The 14,745-nt window shown below is 37.1% G+C and overlaps 1 protein-coding gene across 2 annotated transcripts in view; it reads right to left on the reverse strand.

Annotated features, from left to right (window-relative positions):
* Window positions 1–14,745, reverse strand: part of nlgn3a (neuroligin 3a) — a 237,642-nt gene that overhangs the window by 169,614 nt on the left and 53,283 nt on the right. The window contains exons 2-3 of one of the 2 annotated variants that reach the window (XM_077235618.1): window positions 3,820–4,482; window positions 1,447–1,506 (exon numbers count right to left, since the gene is read on the reverse strand). In XM_077235618.1, coding sequence (XP_077091733.1) covers window positions 1,447–1,506; window positions 3,820–4,288 — 529 coding nt within the window. In that variant the 5' untranslated portion in view covers window positions 4,289–4,482. The remainder of the gene's footprint in view (window positions 1–1,446; window positions 1,507–3,819; window positions 4,483–14,745) is intronic. The other variant, XM_077235619.1, reaches the window with a different exon arrangement.

Raw genomic sequence — 14,745 nt, forward strand, 5'->3', positions numbered from 1 at the left:
CAATGACATACACAAAGATTGAAGTCAATACAGAAAAGCCTTGCAGAGAAACAGCCTCAGATTTAGTTTGGCATCACGCCATCAAATTTGTTGATAAATTAAATGATTACAGTTTTGTCTATCAACACGAAATCCATAAATTTTTGCCGGCACGGTCTGAAGATGATCTGAAGTGAATTTTGGTGAAAATTGGACCAACGCTCTAGGATAGGTGTTTCTAAACAGAAGGTGGCAAATCCGGGTTTTATAACTATAGCAGCAAAGCATTCATAAATATATCATTTTAAGACAAAAATCTAAATGGGCGATGCCCAAAATAGCCGAAATGGGAAAATTGGGGTATTATTCAACTCTGCACCAAATCTAAAAGGATTAGTTTTGTGATTTTTGGACAAACTGCTCAGAAATTATAGGCAAACATAGCCATTTTTCATATCTCTTGACCAATAGGTGGCACTGAGCCGAAACTCTGCAGGTATCCTCGGGTTATGGATGTGATAAACACCAAGTTTGGTCTGAATGGTGTCGATATATAGCCTCATGTCCCTTTTGGCGTGCTCTTTGTCAAATTTGCTTGCAACTTCGCGCATTATTCGAGAATGGTTTGACTAATAAACTTGAATTCCATCCTTTTTGCCAGCATGGACTTTAGACGTTGGTGGCACAAGAGGGATTGATGTAGAGACTCCAAAATGACTACCCCTGAGTGCCAAATTTATAACTTTCACAACTTTTTATTCAACCGTGTTCAGCTATGAAACTTGCCCATTTAAACATAATGTTATGTACTCTCTATGGTCAAAAAACGCCTTTACGTTCAAAAAAGGTAATTTTTGCTTGCAATCTTTAGTATTTAGTAAGCAATTATGTTGACCGTGTCATGTTCAACAGTCAAGAAGGAATCAAAGCGAATAGTCAACATTCTTGTGCTTTGATGGCTTATTGACTGTTGAGCTGATATGGTGCAAGTATATTTAAGCTGTTTTCTTCTTCTTCTTTGTTTGCAAAGATTTTGGCATTTTTTAAGTTTTAAACATAACAAGGTTGAACATGTGAACACCAACAGTTTTTGAAAGAGAACTTTCAGCGGTTAATCACACTTGGGGGGCAAAATCATGTGACAAAATTAATTTAACAATATTAAACTTTTCAAATGAAATGACACAAATAAATATATAAATAAAAAATAATGGCACCACTTCATGAGAATTACTTGCATCTCAACAAGTATAACTGGGAGTTGTCTACATTTACATTGTATAGTAATTTGAAATAGCACATATTCACACATTACGAGTCACATTTTGAAAGAAATATACAGACATTTTTAACGCTGCTGAGCACACAATACTGTGTAGTTGACGGAGATATCCCTTGGGAACGAGAGAGGACGTACCAGTCGCTCTCTTCTCTGTATTTGGCTCCAATGTTGGCTTGCTTACATACCTCCTTTTCTACATATTTTCTTGTTGGGTTTTCTGGCACATTCCTTGGATATTCTTTTGACTGTAAAATGAATAAAAGACTACAAAATAACAGAAGGCTCTGGAATAAATGTTTGAGGAGAACATGCAACAACGTCACTCCCCCTCCCCATAAGAACAACAAAGAGAACCTGTCCAGAACGTTAGCTGGGGTGCTCTGTCTTTTGGGCAGAAAATATTCCAAAAATGTGGAATTTATTTGCTGCACACTGGAACACAGGAAGCCTAGTTTCACATGCACTGCTATATAAGACCCTTTACAAGCACACGATAAATTGACTGAACTCTTCCTTATAGCAATCCCTGCACCGCTGCATCACTCCAGGTTTTGCATGAGAAATACACGGCTCTGTTGTACGATGCACCAAATATGCTTTGAGAATGAGACCGAACAGATGCAGAGAATTGCTGTAAGTGTGCTCTACCACATTTAAATCCATTTTGCTTTTATGACTAAAGTTGTTTTTTAAGTTGTAGCTTTCAATTAGACAGTAGCTCTGTTCCAAAACATAGTGCGGTCCTAGACAGCTCATGAAAAAAATTATAAATGAAATATTTATTATTTCCCCCAATACTTGAGGGAAAGTATTTATATTAATATTTATTATTTCCCCACTGCAATAAGCCTAATTTATGTTAGTATTTTGTCATTAGCTTAGTAACATGCTAATATTAAACTAACTGTTTAAAAATAAGCCACTTGTGATGCTGCATTACAGTAATGGATCAGGGGGTGTAACAACCATTTTTACAAATTTCATCCACCCTACTTTTTGAGAGGTATTGCAATCCATTTAGCTGCATGCAGCAGTTATCAGGGTTCAAGCGCTTTAAGGCCTTTAAGCACATGCGTAAATGGTATTATGTTTTATTTAACAAGCTTGTAACCATTAGAGATCAGAGATGGAAAAGAACATTTACAGCCAATACAGGCAATTTACTAAGAACGTACATGCTTTTTAAAGCTTTTTAACAGTTATAGCACTACCTATGGTCCGATTTCCACAAATGTTTTCTTGTTTAGAATCATATCTTGCATGTGATTTATACATGAATATGTCTGCACTGATTTGGTTCTGATCTGCTGAAAATCCTAGGACTAGTTCGCAAAAGTATGTTTCAGAAAAAATCCAAGATGACAGAACATTTTTCATGGCGTAAATGAAATTGTAGATATGTATTTATATAAACGCACTTACGGCTACAACAAACAGTCAATGAGTTATGAGCATTTTTGCGTTTTTGTTCTCTATTGGCCCATTGGGCTGATATCGTGTCAGTCTCTTCCCAAATTGAGACCTACCATCTGGCCAAGTTTCAAGTCTCTAGGCCTTCTGGTTTGTTCTGCAAGATCAGGTTTGCGGCAGAAGAATAATACAAATCCTTAAAATTACAATAGGGTTCCAGCGATTTGCACTTGAACCCCTAATAATAATAGTTAACAAAGTTCATCTGTCATCTTGCAGCGATGGATAAACAAACAATACTTAGTAATCCTACTATAGTTAGCACCAATTGAGAAAAAATGTACTGTGACATAGGTATCAATTGACCAAAGTTAATTTAAAATGGGCACAGTGGTGTTTTTAGTGCATGCCCACTTGATTTCAAACTGACACTGTCTTTCCATGCCCTCATAATGAACTTTCAACATTCATATCAGCCAAACTCACTCTAACATGGGCATCCTTAGAAGACAGCTCACTAGGTTTTGGAACAGAGCTAGTGCTTTTGCTTTCAAATCTGTATGAGTTTGTAAGAAATGCTCTTTGTGCTGGGGTGACAACTCGATCACAAAATTCTTTGAAAGATCTTAAGTTCCTCAAGAAAGGCTTTGAACATTAACAGAAGAAAGTGGGACAGTAAAGGGTCTTACATGGTTAGGACTGATGCCACAGGCCTCTTATGTTCCAGAACATTTTAGCAACTCTACAAAAGCCTCATTCTGGCATCAAGCAAGCTAATCTCGTATCGCTAATCCCCCAGAACAGTCAAGACAGTGAGGAGAGGGAGGTGCACCAAGATCATTACATCCAAACTTCATGTCAGATTAGAATCTGAGCTCTTACATTAAAAAGATTACAGCTTTCTACTGGCTTTCTTTCTTTCTTTTTGGTTTGCTCTCTTGAACAACACAAAAGAGGAACCCATAACAGTGGCATGGAAGGGAAGAGTTGATGGAAAGACTTCATGGGAGATCAAGTCAAGATGAGGTACGGAAATGGTGTACACAGACACAGCATGCGCCAGACGACAACTCATGCTTCAAACACAACACAGGAAGTGACAGAATGAAATAGTGAGATTTTTTCTTCGTTATACCCGACACACTCACCATCCTCCGTTGGAACATAGATGTTTAGATACAAACAATCCTCGTTTTGATCTTGTATGTAAGTGGCAACTATATCCAAGTTATAGGTGAACCAGATTGGCATCATGATCTCCGGAACGGCGTTGTGAATGTTTTGCGGGCACACCGGCGCGAAATGAGTGGCGTTCTTTATCCCCGACCAAGACGAGGGCGGCTCAGGGGGTAGAAAGCGTTTCTCCCCCACCGGCGGGGCGGCGTACGGCACTCCCAGGTACTGGTCCACCGGTCCCAGGATCTCGCTGGGCAACGGGACCCGCGCTCCCCGTAATTTCCCGTACTGTGTGTTCACGGTGGGGTAGTAGCCTTGTCCCCAGACGAGCATCATACACCAACAAAAAATCCATATCCATAGAGAAACGTTGCAAGCCCTGCCACTGCAGCAGTCCTGCTGGTGCAAAAGGAGCCGGTTTTTGCGCACCACTAACCACATGGTCCCTTAAAAAGGCCGCTGCTGCTAGATGCCGACGTACGCTGAGAAACTCCTCCAGCACGTGTCTCCTGCCTTCAGACCCTAAAACACAGCCCGATTACTCCTGTCATTGAAGAAAAAACGCATAGACAAGCACCGTTCCCCTCCGGGCGAATCCTCATTCACTGTCCAGTATTCTCGTCAGGTCCTCTCTCCTGCGGGAGAAAAACAAGACAGGAAAACGTTAAATGGGACCATCTTTTATTCTTGGTTTTTCTGTATGCGCATAGAACAGCACACACAAATATGTCAATGTTCCCAATTGCATCCCTGCACAACTACATGCAAATAAAAGCTCTGCTGCAGGTTGAGTTAACATGTCTCATGACTCTTCAGAAACAGGGTTGACAGTCACTGGTTCTCAACTGGTGGATCACAACTAGCTATGTTCAGATGTGATTGTGAACGGTGGGGCAAAAACACTGCCAAATGCTAATAACAAAGTGCAACAAACTGTATAATCCTCCATAGTTATGAAGGCAAAGTAGCAAATACTTCCCCATTTGTGTCATGTCAAACCCTGTGTGCCCAATCAAACTCAAGGGTATTTTGGTTCATCAGTCACTTGGTTAACATTAGCCTATAGCCAAATTAGACAGATGCTAGCACACGGACAGAGGCTGCGTCTGTAAAAAGCTTCCTCTACAAGAAGGATTCAGGGGTAGGAATGCAACAAGGTGATCGACTTTTGAAGGCAACATAGATGTTAAGTCAAGTCAAAATTTATTTCTATAGCACATTTAAAAGCAACAGAGTTGCAGGATGTATCCTTCAGTGCCTTTGATATTGCACAATCCTGTGCGTTAAATTCTGTGACAGTTAAGCAAACAAATAAATATGGCGTCTGAAAGTTGCGACTGGATTGTGTATAAATTATAGGTTATTTTTAACACTTTTTGATTTAATTTTTAGTGAGAAATTTTATACAAAACTAAGTAGACTATATCAAATGAATAAAAATGTCAAACTATTCTAATAGTATTTCATTTTCTCTAAAGTTTTTTTTTTTTTTTTACAAAAACGTATAAACTGTTAAAGACAGACCTACTGCAATTATTCAAGGCTGTTAATCGAACGCATGATAGTCTATGCGTTTAAGTCATTAATTTGCATTATTTCAACTTATTTTTTAAAGAATCATTTTTTATTCATTATACTTTTTATACTACTTATTGTATTTATTATAATTATATTTTACTTATATTTGATGTATAATAGGCTACTAATTTTGATTATAGTATACTTATTTTTAATTCTTAATAAAAAAATACTTCAGATATACATTTAAATAAACACCTTCCATGATGTTTCTTATTTTCATCTTTGATTTGGATTGTCGGTCATAAGCCGATTCGTTTAAAGCTGAAGTTTGTAGTTTATGTGACACTAGCGCCACCTAGCAAAATTACAAAAATACAGCATATTTTGCAAACGCCCCCTTTACGTGTCACTTCTTACTCAATGCAAACACAAACACAAACTCAACAACGTTTACGGTGCTTGTATAGGCACGTCTCAACAGGTAAACATAGGCTAATTTCAATGAAAGGTCAAACATATTAAGAATACTTTTAGCTGTGTTGCTATGTGTCATGTGAGTTATAAACCCATCCAATGCATCTGCATTTTTTGATATTGACGTGCCACCCAGCATACCCAGATAAAGAATTCACCACTCACCACTGTGTTATATTAATTACTAGAATGCACTTATTATTGTTCAGTTATTGCTGTTCATAGTATTCATACATTTCAATGTTTGAATTTTAAGGGCAGTCTTGTTTCTTTTGTACAGTAAGCTATTTTGGTACCATGTTTGGTTGTCCAGTATAAAATGTAGGTCCTGAAGCCAAACAAGTTGAGAGCCACTCAATCAGTAAATAAAACATACTGTATGCAGGTTTTCCATCAAGCCAAAATAGCAACTTCTCTTTCCAAATTTGACAGAAATGTATTTAAAGCTTTTTCAGGCACAGGTCCTTGTCCCCATCCCTGGAAAGCTGGTATTTGTAAGTGCCTCGCAGGCGCCTGTGCTAACACTGTAAATGCTAATGATGAGGAGGGTCATCCCCAGTGGAGAGAAACTCTTCTCTGCTCAGCTATTGATCAATTTTCAATTTTTAAAGCTTAAGACCCTCAGACCTCCATTCCTCAGAGGGCTTGGAATAATAACAAGGAGAAAAGCTGGAGTTTAGTAGCGGATATTGCCTTCCAAAATGACTCTGTAAATGATTTATAATGTATCTAGTGGAGCAGTATCCACCAGACAGAGGCAATATGAATCATCCTGGAGGTGCACTTATCACTCCACAGCTCCTATCCAAACTTGGGTTGATTTGCACAAAGCCTGGCAGGAAGTTCTTCATCCTCCACCTCATCACACACACACACACACACACACACACACACACACACACACACACACACACACACACACACACACACACACACACACACACACACACACACACACACACACACACACACACACACACACACACAGCTGCCTGTGGATGGTACAGATGATCTCCAGAGAGAAGGGAGGAAATATCACGCGTAATCTTGCCACACTTTAAACATATTGTTTTTCTCAAAGTCATGACTTGTCCTATTCAGTTACTATTAAAGTGAGAAGTGATTTTCAACGTTTGATTTGAGAACTAAACAGAATTGATATATTTCCCTCCAGCAAGCTTGATTAAAGGGATACTTCAACCCAACACGAATGAACCATTTTTGTACACTTAGATATGGAGAGTCATGACACATTGTGCCATATTTATCTATGACAATTGGTTATGATAGAATTGACCTATGATTTCTGTGATGTGGAAAATGCGGACAGAATCACAAAATCCAGTCATAAAAATAGAAGTTATAAATACTGTATAAAATGGAAGTATATGTGGAAATTAAAGCATGTAAATATGAAGTCTGTGTGAATGAGCGGCTCATTTGGTGTACTACAGACACTTCAGCATTTCACCATTTCATTTGAGAAACACTATCGCCTTATATTCACAGAAACTCAAAGGTTTTCATGACAACACGTCAAAATAAAAGTTTGGTTTAACTTTAAGAAATTATGATTGAAATATAATACCGTTGAACAGTAGAATGTACGGTTATTATGATGACAATATCACTTTATTAAAAAAATCTAAGGAATGTCACACAATATCACACGTTATATATATATATATATATATATATATATATATATATATATATATATATATATATATATACACACTCACCTAATGAATTATTAGGAACACCTGTTCAATTTCTCATTAATGCAATTATCTAATCAACCAATCACATGGCAGTTGCTTCAATGCATTTAGGGGTGTGGTCCTGGTCAAGACAATCTCCTGAACTCCAAACTGAATGTCAGAATGGGAAAGAAAGGTGATTTAAGCAATTTTGAGCGTGGCATGGTTGTTGGTGCCAGACGGGCCGGTCTGAATATTTCACAATCTGATCAGTTACTGGGATTTTCACGCACAACCATTTCTAGGGTTTACAAAGAATGGTGTGAAAAGGGAAAAACATCCAGTATGCGGCAGTCCTGTGGGCGAAAATGCCTTGTTGATGCTAGGGGTCAGAGGAGAATGGGCTGACTGATTCAAGTTGATAGAAGAGCAACTTTGACTGAAATAACCACTCGTTACAACCGAGGTATGCAGCAAAGCATTTGTGAAGCCACAACACGCACAACCTTGAGGCGGATCGGCTACAACAGCAGAAGACCCCCTGGGTATCACTCATCTCCACTTAAAATAGGAAAAAGAGGCTACTATTTGCAAGAGCTCACCAAAATTGGACAGTTGAAGACTGGAAAAATGTTGCCTGGTCTGATGAGTCTCGATTTCTGTTGAGACATTCAGATGGTAGAGTCAGAATTTGGCGTAAACAGAAGGAGAACATGGATCCATCATGCCTTGTTACCACTGTGCAGGCTGGTGGTAGTGGTGTAATGGTGGGGGGGATGTTTTCTTGGCACACTTTAGGGCCTTTAGTGCCAATTGGGCATTGTTTAAATGCCACGGCCTACCTGAGCATTGTTTCTGACCATGTCCATCCCTTTTTGGCCACCATGTACCCATCCTCTGATGGCTACTTCCAGCAGGATAATGCACCATGTCACAAAGCTCGAATCATTTCAAATTGGTTTCTTGAACATGACAATGAGTTCACTGTACTAAAATGGCCCACACAGTCACCAGATCTAAACCCAATAGAGCATCTTTGGGATGTGGTGGAACGGGAGCTTCGTGCCCTGGATGTGCATCACACAAATCTCCATCAACTGCAAGATGCTATCCTATCAATATGGGCCAACATTTCTAAAGAATGCTTTCAGCACCTTGTTGAATCAATGCCATGTAGAATTAAGGCAGTTCTGAAGGCGAGAGGGGGTCAAACAGTATTAGTATGGTGTTCCTAATAATCCTTTAGGTGAGTGTATATATATATATATATATATATATATATATATATATATATATAAATAAATAAATAGGACATAAGTATTGTTAAAATATGAATAACTTATTAAATTATTTTTATGAATTAAATTGATTATTACAGTTTAATAAAAACGTTTTAAAGTGGAAAATACAAAGGGGGGGGGGGGGGGGGTGATACATGCAATAACCAATGACATTTGATTTCATTGATGTTAACCTGGTATGATGCATCTTTAAACAAAATATAGGGAAATGTGAATGATATTTGAGGGCCGTGGATTGGTTTGATTGATTTTCAGTGAATAACAGTTTAAATTTCATTCAGTTTCTCACACAAAGCTATTGTATGTCATAAAATAAAAATAAAAAAATATATATATATATATATATATAACACTTGTGGTATGGAGCCCTTTTATGAAACTTAAAATACTTAAATTGTTAGCGTTTGACACCCACCATTCGCTTTCATTCTGTGAAAAAGAGAAAGCAGGACATTATTACAAATATTCCCTTTGTCTCCCACAGATGAAAAAAATACATATTTGAAACAACTTGAGCATTTTCTGACAAAAAACTAATGTTTGAGTGAACTTTTAAAAACAAACACTGGTGATCAATGAAGAGGTGTTCTGGATATGTACTGAAATAAAAACACTTGTTTACTTGTGATATTTCACAGCTATAAACAATGATAAAAACGTAAGCGTTCGGTAGCATAAAAAGCGTAAAGAGAGAGACCAGAATATCACTTCCAAAACACTCCAGCATTACGAATTCGAAAGCACCACTAGCCTTTTTTAAGGAAATGTAAGTCCAGTTCATGTATTGTTCAGCCAAGCTGCTATGATCATTCACTTCTGATCTACTACAAAACCCTTCTCTCCATATTAAAAATCTCACATGTCTAAAACAAAACAACCTTTTGGTGCTTGATGTGGTGAAATCAGCTCCCGACACCCGAGGCCCTGCTCCACCTGGTATTTACATGCGTTACTGGTGATCCGAACACAAGTGGTCTGCCGAGACGCATTACCGTTTCCACCTGATATGAACATGCGTTTCAAAAGTGTCTCCTGAGAAAACTTGTGGTTGGATTTCATTGAGACCATCCTCTCTTATTTCTTGGCACTCCCACAAAAGTGATGTGGAGTGTAGAGTACATTCAGGGACACACATATTGAATATTGAATACACAGCATCATGGTTATGCTTATGTATTTTGTAAGAGATCTAATTGTTTATGTAGCTATTGGGAGTTTCACACCTTACGGTCCCATTCCATGATTATCGGTTCCAAATACGCGGCCCGGAATATGTTCAGTCAATGTGCCATACTTCTTTCTTCTTCTTTTGTTTAATTGTGATTTATATTCTCAGTGCATATCGCCACCAACTGCGCTGCTGTGCATCCATTTTTAATCTTATCTTTAAGCAGTTTTTTATAACTGCAAACAAAAAGTAGGCTATAGTTTGTTTGATGCTAAAAAAAAAAAAATCAAAACAGAGAGACTGAACTATTGATTGAATGAAATCTGTGCTTGCAAAAATAATATTGCTATATATACATTTTTTAAATTTGTTTAGCCATTTTGTGCTCAAATTTGTTGAAAAAATGTATCACATATGCATTTTCATTATAAATAAACTTTTGAATGCAGATTAACAATGTGTAGGGTGAGAATAAAATAGAGTAAAATAAAATACGTTGGTTTTACATTCAAATAGTAAATATCTAGTTCAGTCATGAAACTGCACAGGCTGATCGATCCTTTACATGCAGTCTACAAGGAATCACATCATTATCGCATGACACAAGCTGATTGGCCTCTGCTGATCCTGCAACCAATGAGATTGCTTGCGCAACATTTAAGAATTCTGGTTCAGTGTTTTTTGTAAACTTATCCCGCAGCAGCTTTCAGAGTTCCTCTGAACCCCTCCACCTCCCCAGCTCCACCTGCCTAGATCTGCTGCAGGACAGATGTGTGTGTATTCATATCTTATATGCTCACAGCTGCGTTTGTGTATCTGTTAGCAGTAGCAGGTCCATACTCTTGCTCTGCAGCGGCATCTAGTCTCCAAAGACCAAACACATTGCTATAAACATTGCTATATTTAATAACTTGCTAAAACTATTTTGAAAGTTGAACTAATAACTAATATATATTGTGCAACATATGTCATGGCCACTGAAGCCTCATCATTAAGACACACATGTGCTGGATTCCTCTGAAGTAAACTAACCCTGGAGTTAAGGGTTATCCGCTTGTTTATTCGCAAACTTAACCAGAGATGTCACATAATCTGCTTTATGGAATACCCCCCAGGTATTATAGACCTGTAGGACAACTAGTGAGCTAGCCAAAAAATTAAATTTCTTTAAAATGCAGGTTAAAAATGATTTGTATTGTATTCTATTTCAAATCACTTTACTTCAGTGAGAAAATAACTTATGGTATGATGTAACACAGGTTATTGGAGAAAAACGGATAATACTCATTGGTTATTCATTGAGTTTCTGTTGGAGATTTTATTAGTATTCTTCTGCATTAAACTTTATCGCACACCTCACTTTGGAGACTTGTGAATCTCTGTCCCTGAAGTGTGAATTATGACCATTATAGGAGTGTGAATTGGGATTCATTGTCAGCAGCCAGTGCACATAACGCTGCATAATACATGGCGACCATCTTCACACCTTCGGAAACAAAAGCATGGAATATGCAGAGCTATAAAGACGTCATCAAAGATCATCCTAAAACTACAGACAAATATATCATGTAATATCACATTTAAAATCACATTGGGAACCCTTTGAATTTTAATCCATTTAAATTTTCCCCAATTTCTGTTTTTTACCATTTACATTTTTACAGTCCATTTTTCCCTTCATTTTAATTGTTTAATGGAACATTCTAACAGTTAAAATTTATTTTAGTAATCAAAAAGCATGTCTCAATCATCATTAATGATGAAATTTATACAATTTAACAACAATGTATAAAAAGTTTGACTTTTTTGGGGACCTATGATTGATATTGATATGGTATTGATTGATTGATTGATTGATTGATTGAATCAAATTCTGTCATTTCCCCAAAATTCTATATTTTCTGTTTTAATTTTCCTGGATTGCATTTTAATGGTATAGTTCAATTGTAATAATCAAAAAGCAAGTCTAATCAAATCAATTCTTAAAACTTTTTGTTTAAGACAACAGTGTTGTCTTTTTTAACTTCAGAATGTTTTAATGTAAAACAAATGTATTATAAACAGTGGCAATCAAATGAAGGCATAAATAATTAACAATATAATTGTAATCTAATACAATTAAACAAGTGCTGCACTGCAGAGGTTTAATGTTAAAACATAAGAAAATATATATGATTATTTCTTAAAAATTAAAGTCTTATTGTTACTTTGAGAAGTTGCAGACTTCATATTTACATTTTAATTTATTAATTTTTTGTTCTTTTAATATTCACAGACACTACTCCATATGGTGATTTGTGTACAACCCTACTTTTGATTAAATTCCATTTTTATGGCTAGTTTCCACGATTTCATCCGTGTTTTCGGGCCCTACTGGAAGTAGGGAAAATGGTGCAGAAAGACCCACAACAAGACAACACTCGCAGCTCATAGTACCCCACCTGAAGTGTTGCACAGGACAGAGCTTTAGGGAAAAGAACCTTGTTCTTGGTTCAAATGTACATGTCCTGGGGCTCAAAAACTATCAACTCACCATATGAAGGTGCACAAGATAACAGGCGATCCTGACCCTGTGTTGTGTGATAACCCCACCAGACAATGCGGATGGTATAATAAAACGCCTGCATATGTGAAATAAATGTGCAGGGAATAACAGACACAACATCCCAGTGTGTTTTACATGGTGTTTACACCCACAAAGCAGCAAAGCGTTCAGAAGTCATAGGTTTCCAGCGAGAGCTGGTGATTCGAGGAGACGTGAGTGACAGCTACCGTCAAGTTGAGCAGTGTCACTTGCACAAGAGCAGTGACATGATGCGATGACTTTGATCATCTTTATCCTGGCAACTGTGGCCCGATTCACACTTCCACAACCACTATCATTCACACAGCAGGGAGCTTCGCGGTGACACCAAAGTCCTGTTAGATGATGAGGTCGAAAATCTCTGGTATCTCACAACTAATGAAACACTCGTACGGGTGAAAAACAAAGATGTCCGTCAAATGGAAATCAGTGGTGTTAGTCATCAAATATAGTGTACCTCTTATGTGAACATATATCGCTAATGCTAGCAATTCCACATCTGTGCTGCATTAACTGAATTACGAGTAAGTGATTCAGAGCACTGGTTAAAGTCTGTAATTCTACTCAATATACTTTTGTAAAGTTGAGTTTCTCCAAAAATGTGGACCATTGTATTACAGTGGCCTACAATGGCTGTTCTTCAAAATACAGTCACACCATGCAGACTGGTCTTTGATTCTCTATCCTTTAGAGCAGTTTTTCACAACTTTATGCCAACTTTATTTTATCCTCTTGTGACATGCCACTTTTTAAAAATATAAGCTATATATATATATATATATATATATATGTATATATATATATATTTATATTAAGGATGGTAATAATTTCCAACCATCAAACAGTAATTTGTAATTTTTTCAATTACTTTTTATAAAATGATAATAAGTATTAGTACTACTTGTAACAATTTTTTAAAGACCCCTACTACTCAAATGCAGTCCTCTGCTCTCAGCTCTAAACAAATAGTTCAGCCATAAAGGAAAAATCTGTCATCTGTTTGTTATTATTCTGTCTTCAGTGGATCATAATCCTGTTGTTCATTTACATGCAGTGAAAGTAAAAGGCAAATGTCAAACTCAAAAAATGACAAATCTGCACCATAAAACTACAATAACAGTGATCCATGATTTGTGTACAGCTCTTCTTATGACTAGGGTATCTTTGTGTGAGGAAGAGTTATTACATACAGATTATCTTCCTTTCCACACAGTTCTCAAATAGCATTTGTACTTCCGATTTGAAATATAGCTCATGAGTTGTAGGCATTATTCTTGTCAAATGTGCTATTTTTTGGTGCCATTTTTGGAGCTCATGTCAATGTCAATCATGTCATCTGCTTGAACTTTCTGAGAGCATCTACTTTTCCACAGATTTGAAAATGACATGATGGTGAGAACATCATGACAGGATTTCAATTTATAGGTGATGTATTCCTTTAAACACATGCTGTATTTTCACCATGGGAAAAATATAGAAATACAGAAAAACAGAAAATATTGATCGTCTCATGTGGTTGGCCTTGCTCCCGGTGATAAAGCCAACATGCAGACACACACTGCAGAGTCTACAAGAGGATTTTCAGAGACAGTTTCTGCAGCCTACAGTATATACTCAATTACCCATCATCTATCACGTCTATAATGTGAAATAACAAATAAACATACTATTCCACACGGCACACGACTGATGTTGGATAAAGAGAGCGATCTAGTTTTATCATGTCACATCACTCATTCTCTTAATGTGAAGCTAGACAGGCATCACACTGCCTTTAGGTTGAGTCCTCATATTTAGATGCTGCTGGGTGAGATAAGAACGTGACTTCATCTCTGAAGACACACAGCTGTGGTTTGCTCGTCTTATCGGGTACCAGAAGCACAACAGCTGGACAGTTTATTTACAGTAGAAACCCTTGATTGAAAAGTCACATGTTCAAAATTCAGTGATTGCTTTTATTTCTGGAAATAGGTCAAGTAAGGGAAGACTAACATGAAGTTTATAATTGTATATATATCTCAATGGAATACTTAATTGGAATTGGTCAAATGAGGCATCCATCCATCCATCCATCCATCCATGCATCTTATATTATATTATATATTATTATAGTATTGTACTTTAAATTAAACATTTTTGCATGCATACAT

The sequence above is a fragment of the Siphateles boraxobius genome, unplaced genomic scaffold (assembly GCF_051911475.1).
Source record: "Siphateles boraxobius isolate OS27281-9 unplaced genomic scaffold, OSU_SipBor_1 2, whole genome shotgun sequence".
In the NCBI taxonomy this organism is placed as follows: domain Eukaryota; kingdom Metazoa; phylum Chordata; class Actinopteri; order Cypriniformes; family Leuciscidae; genus Siphateles; species Siphateles boraxobius.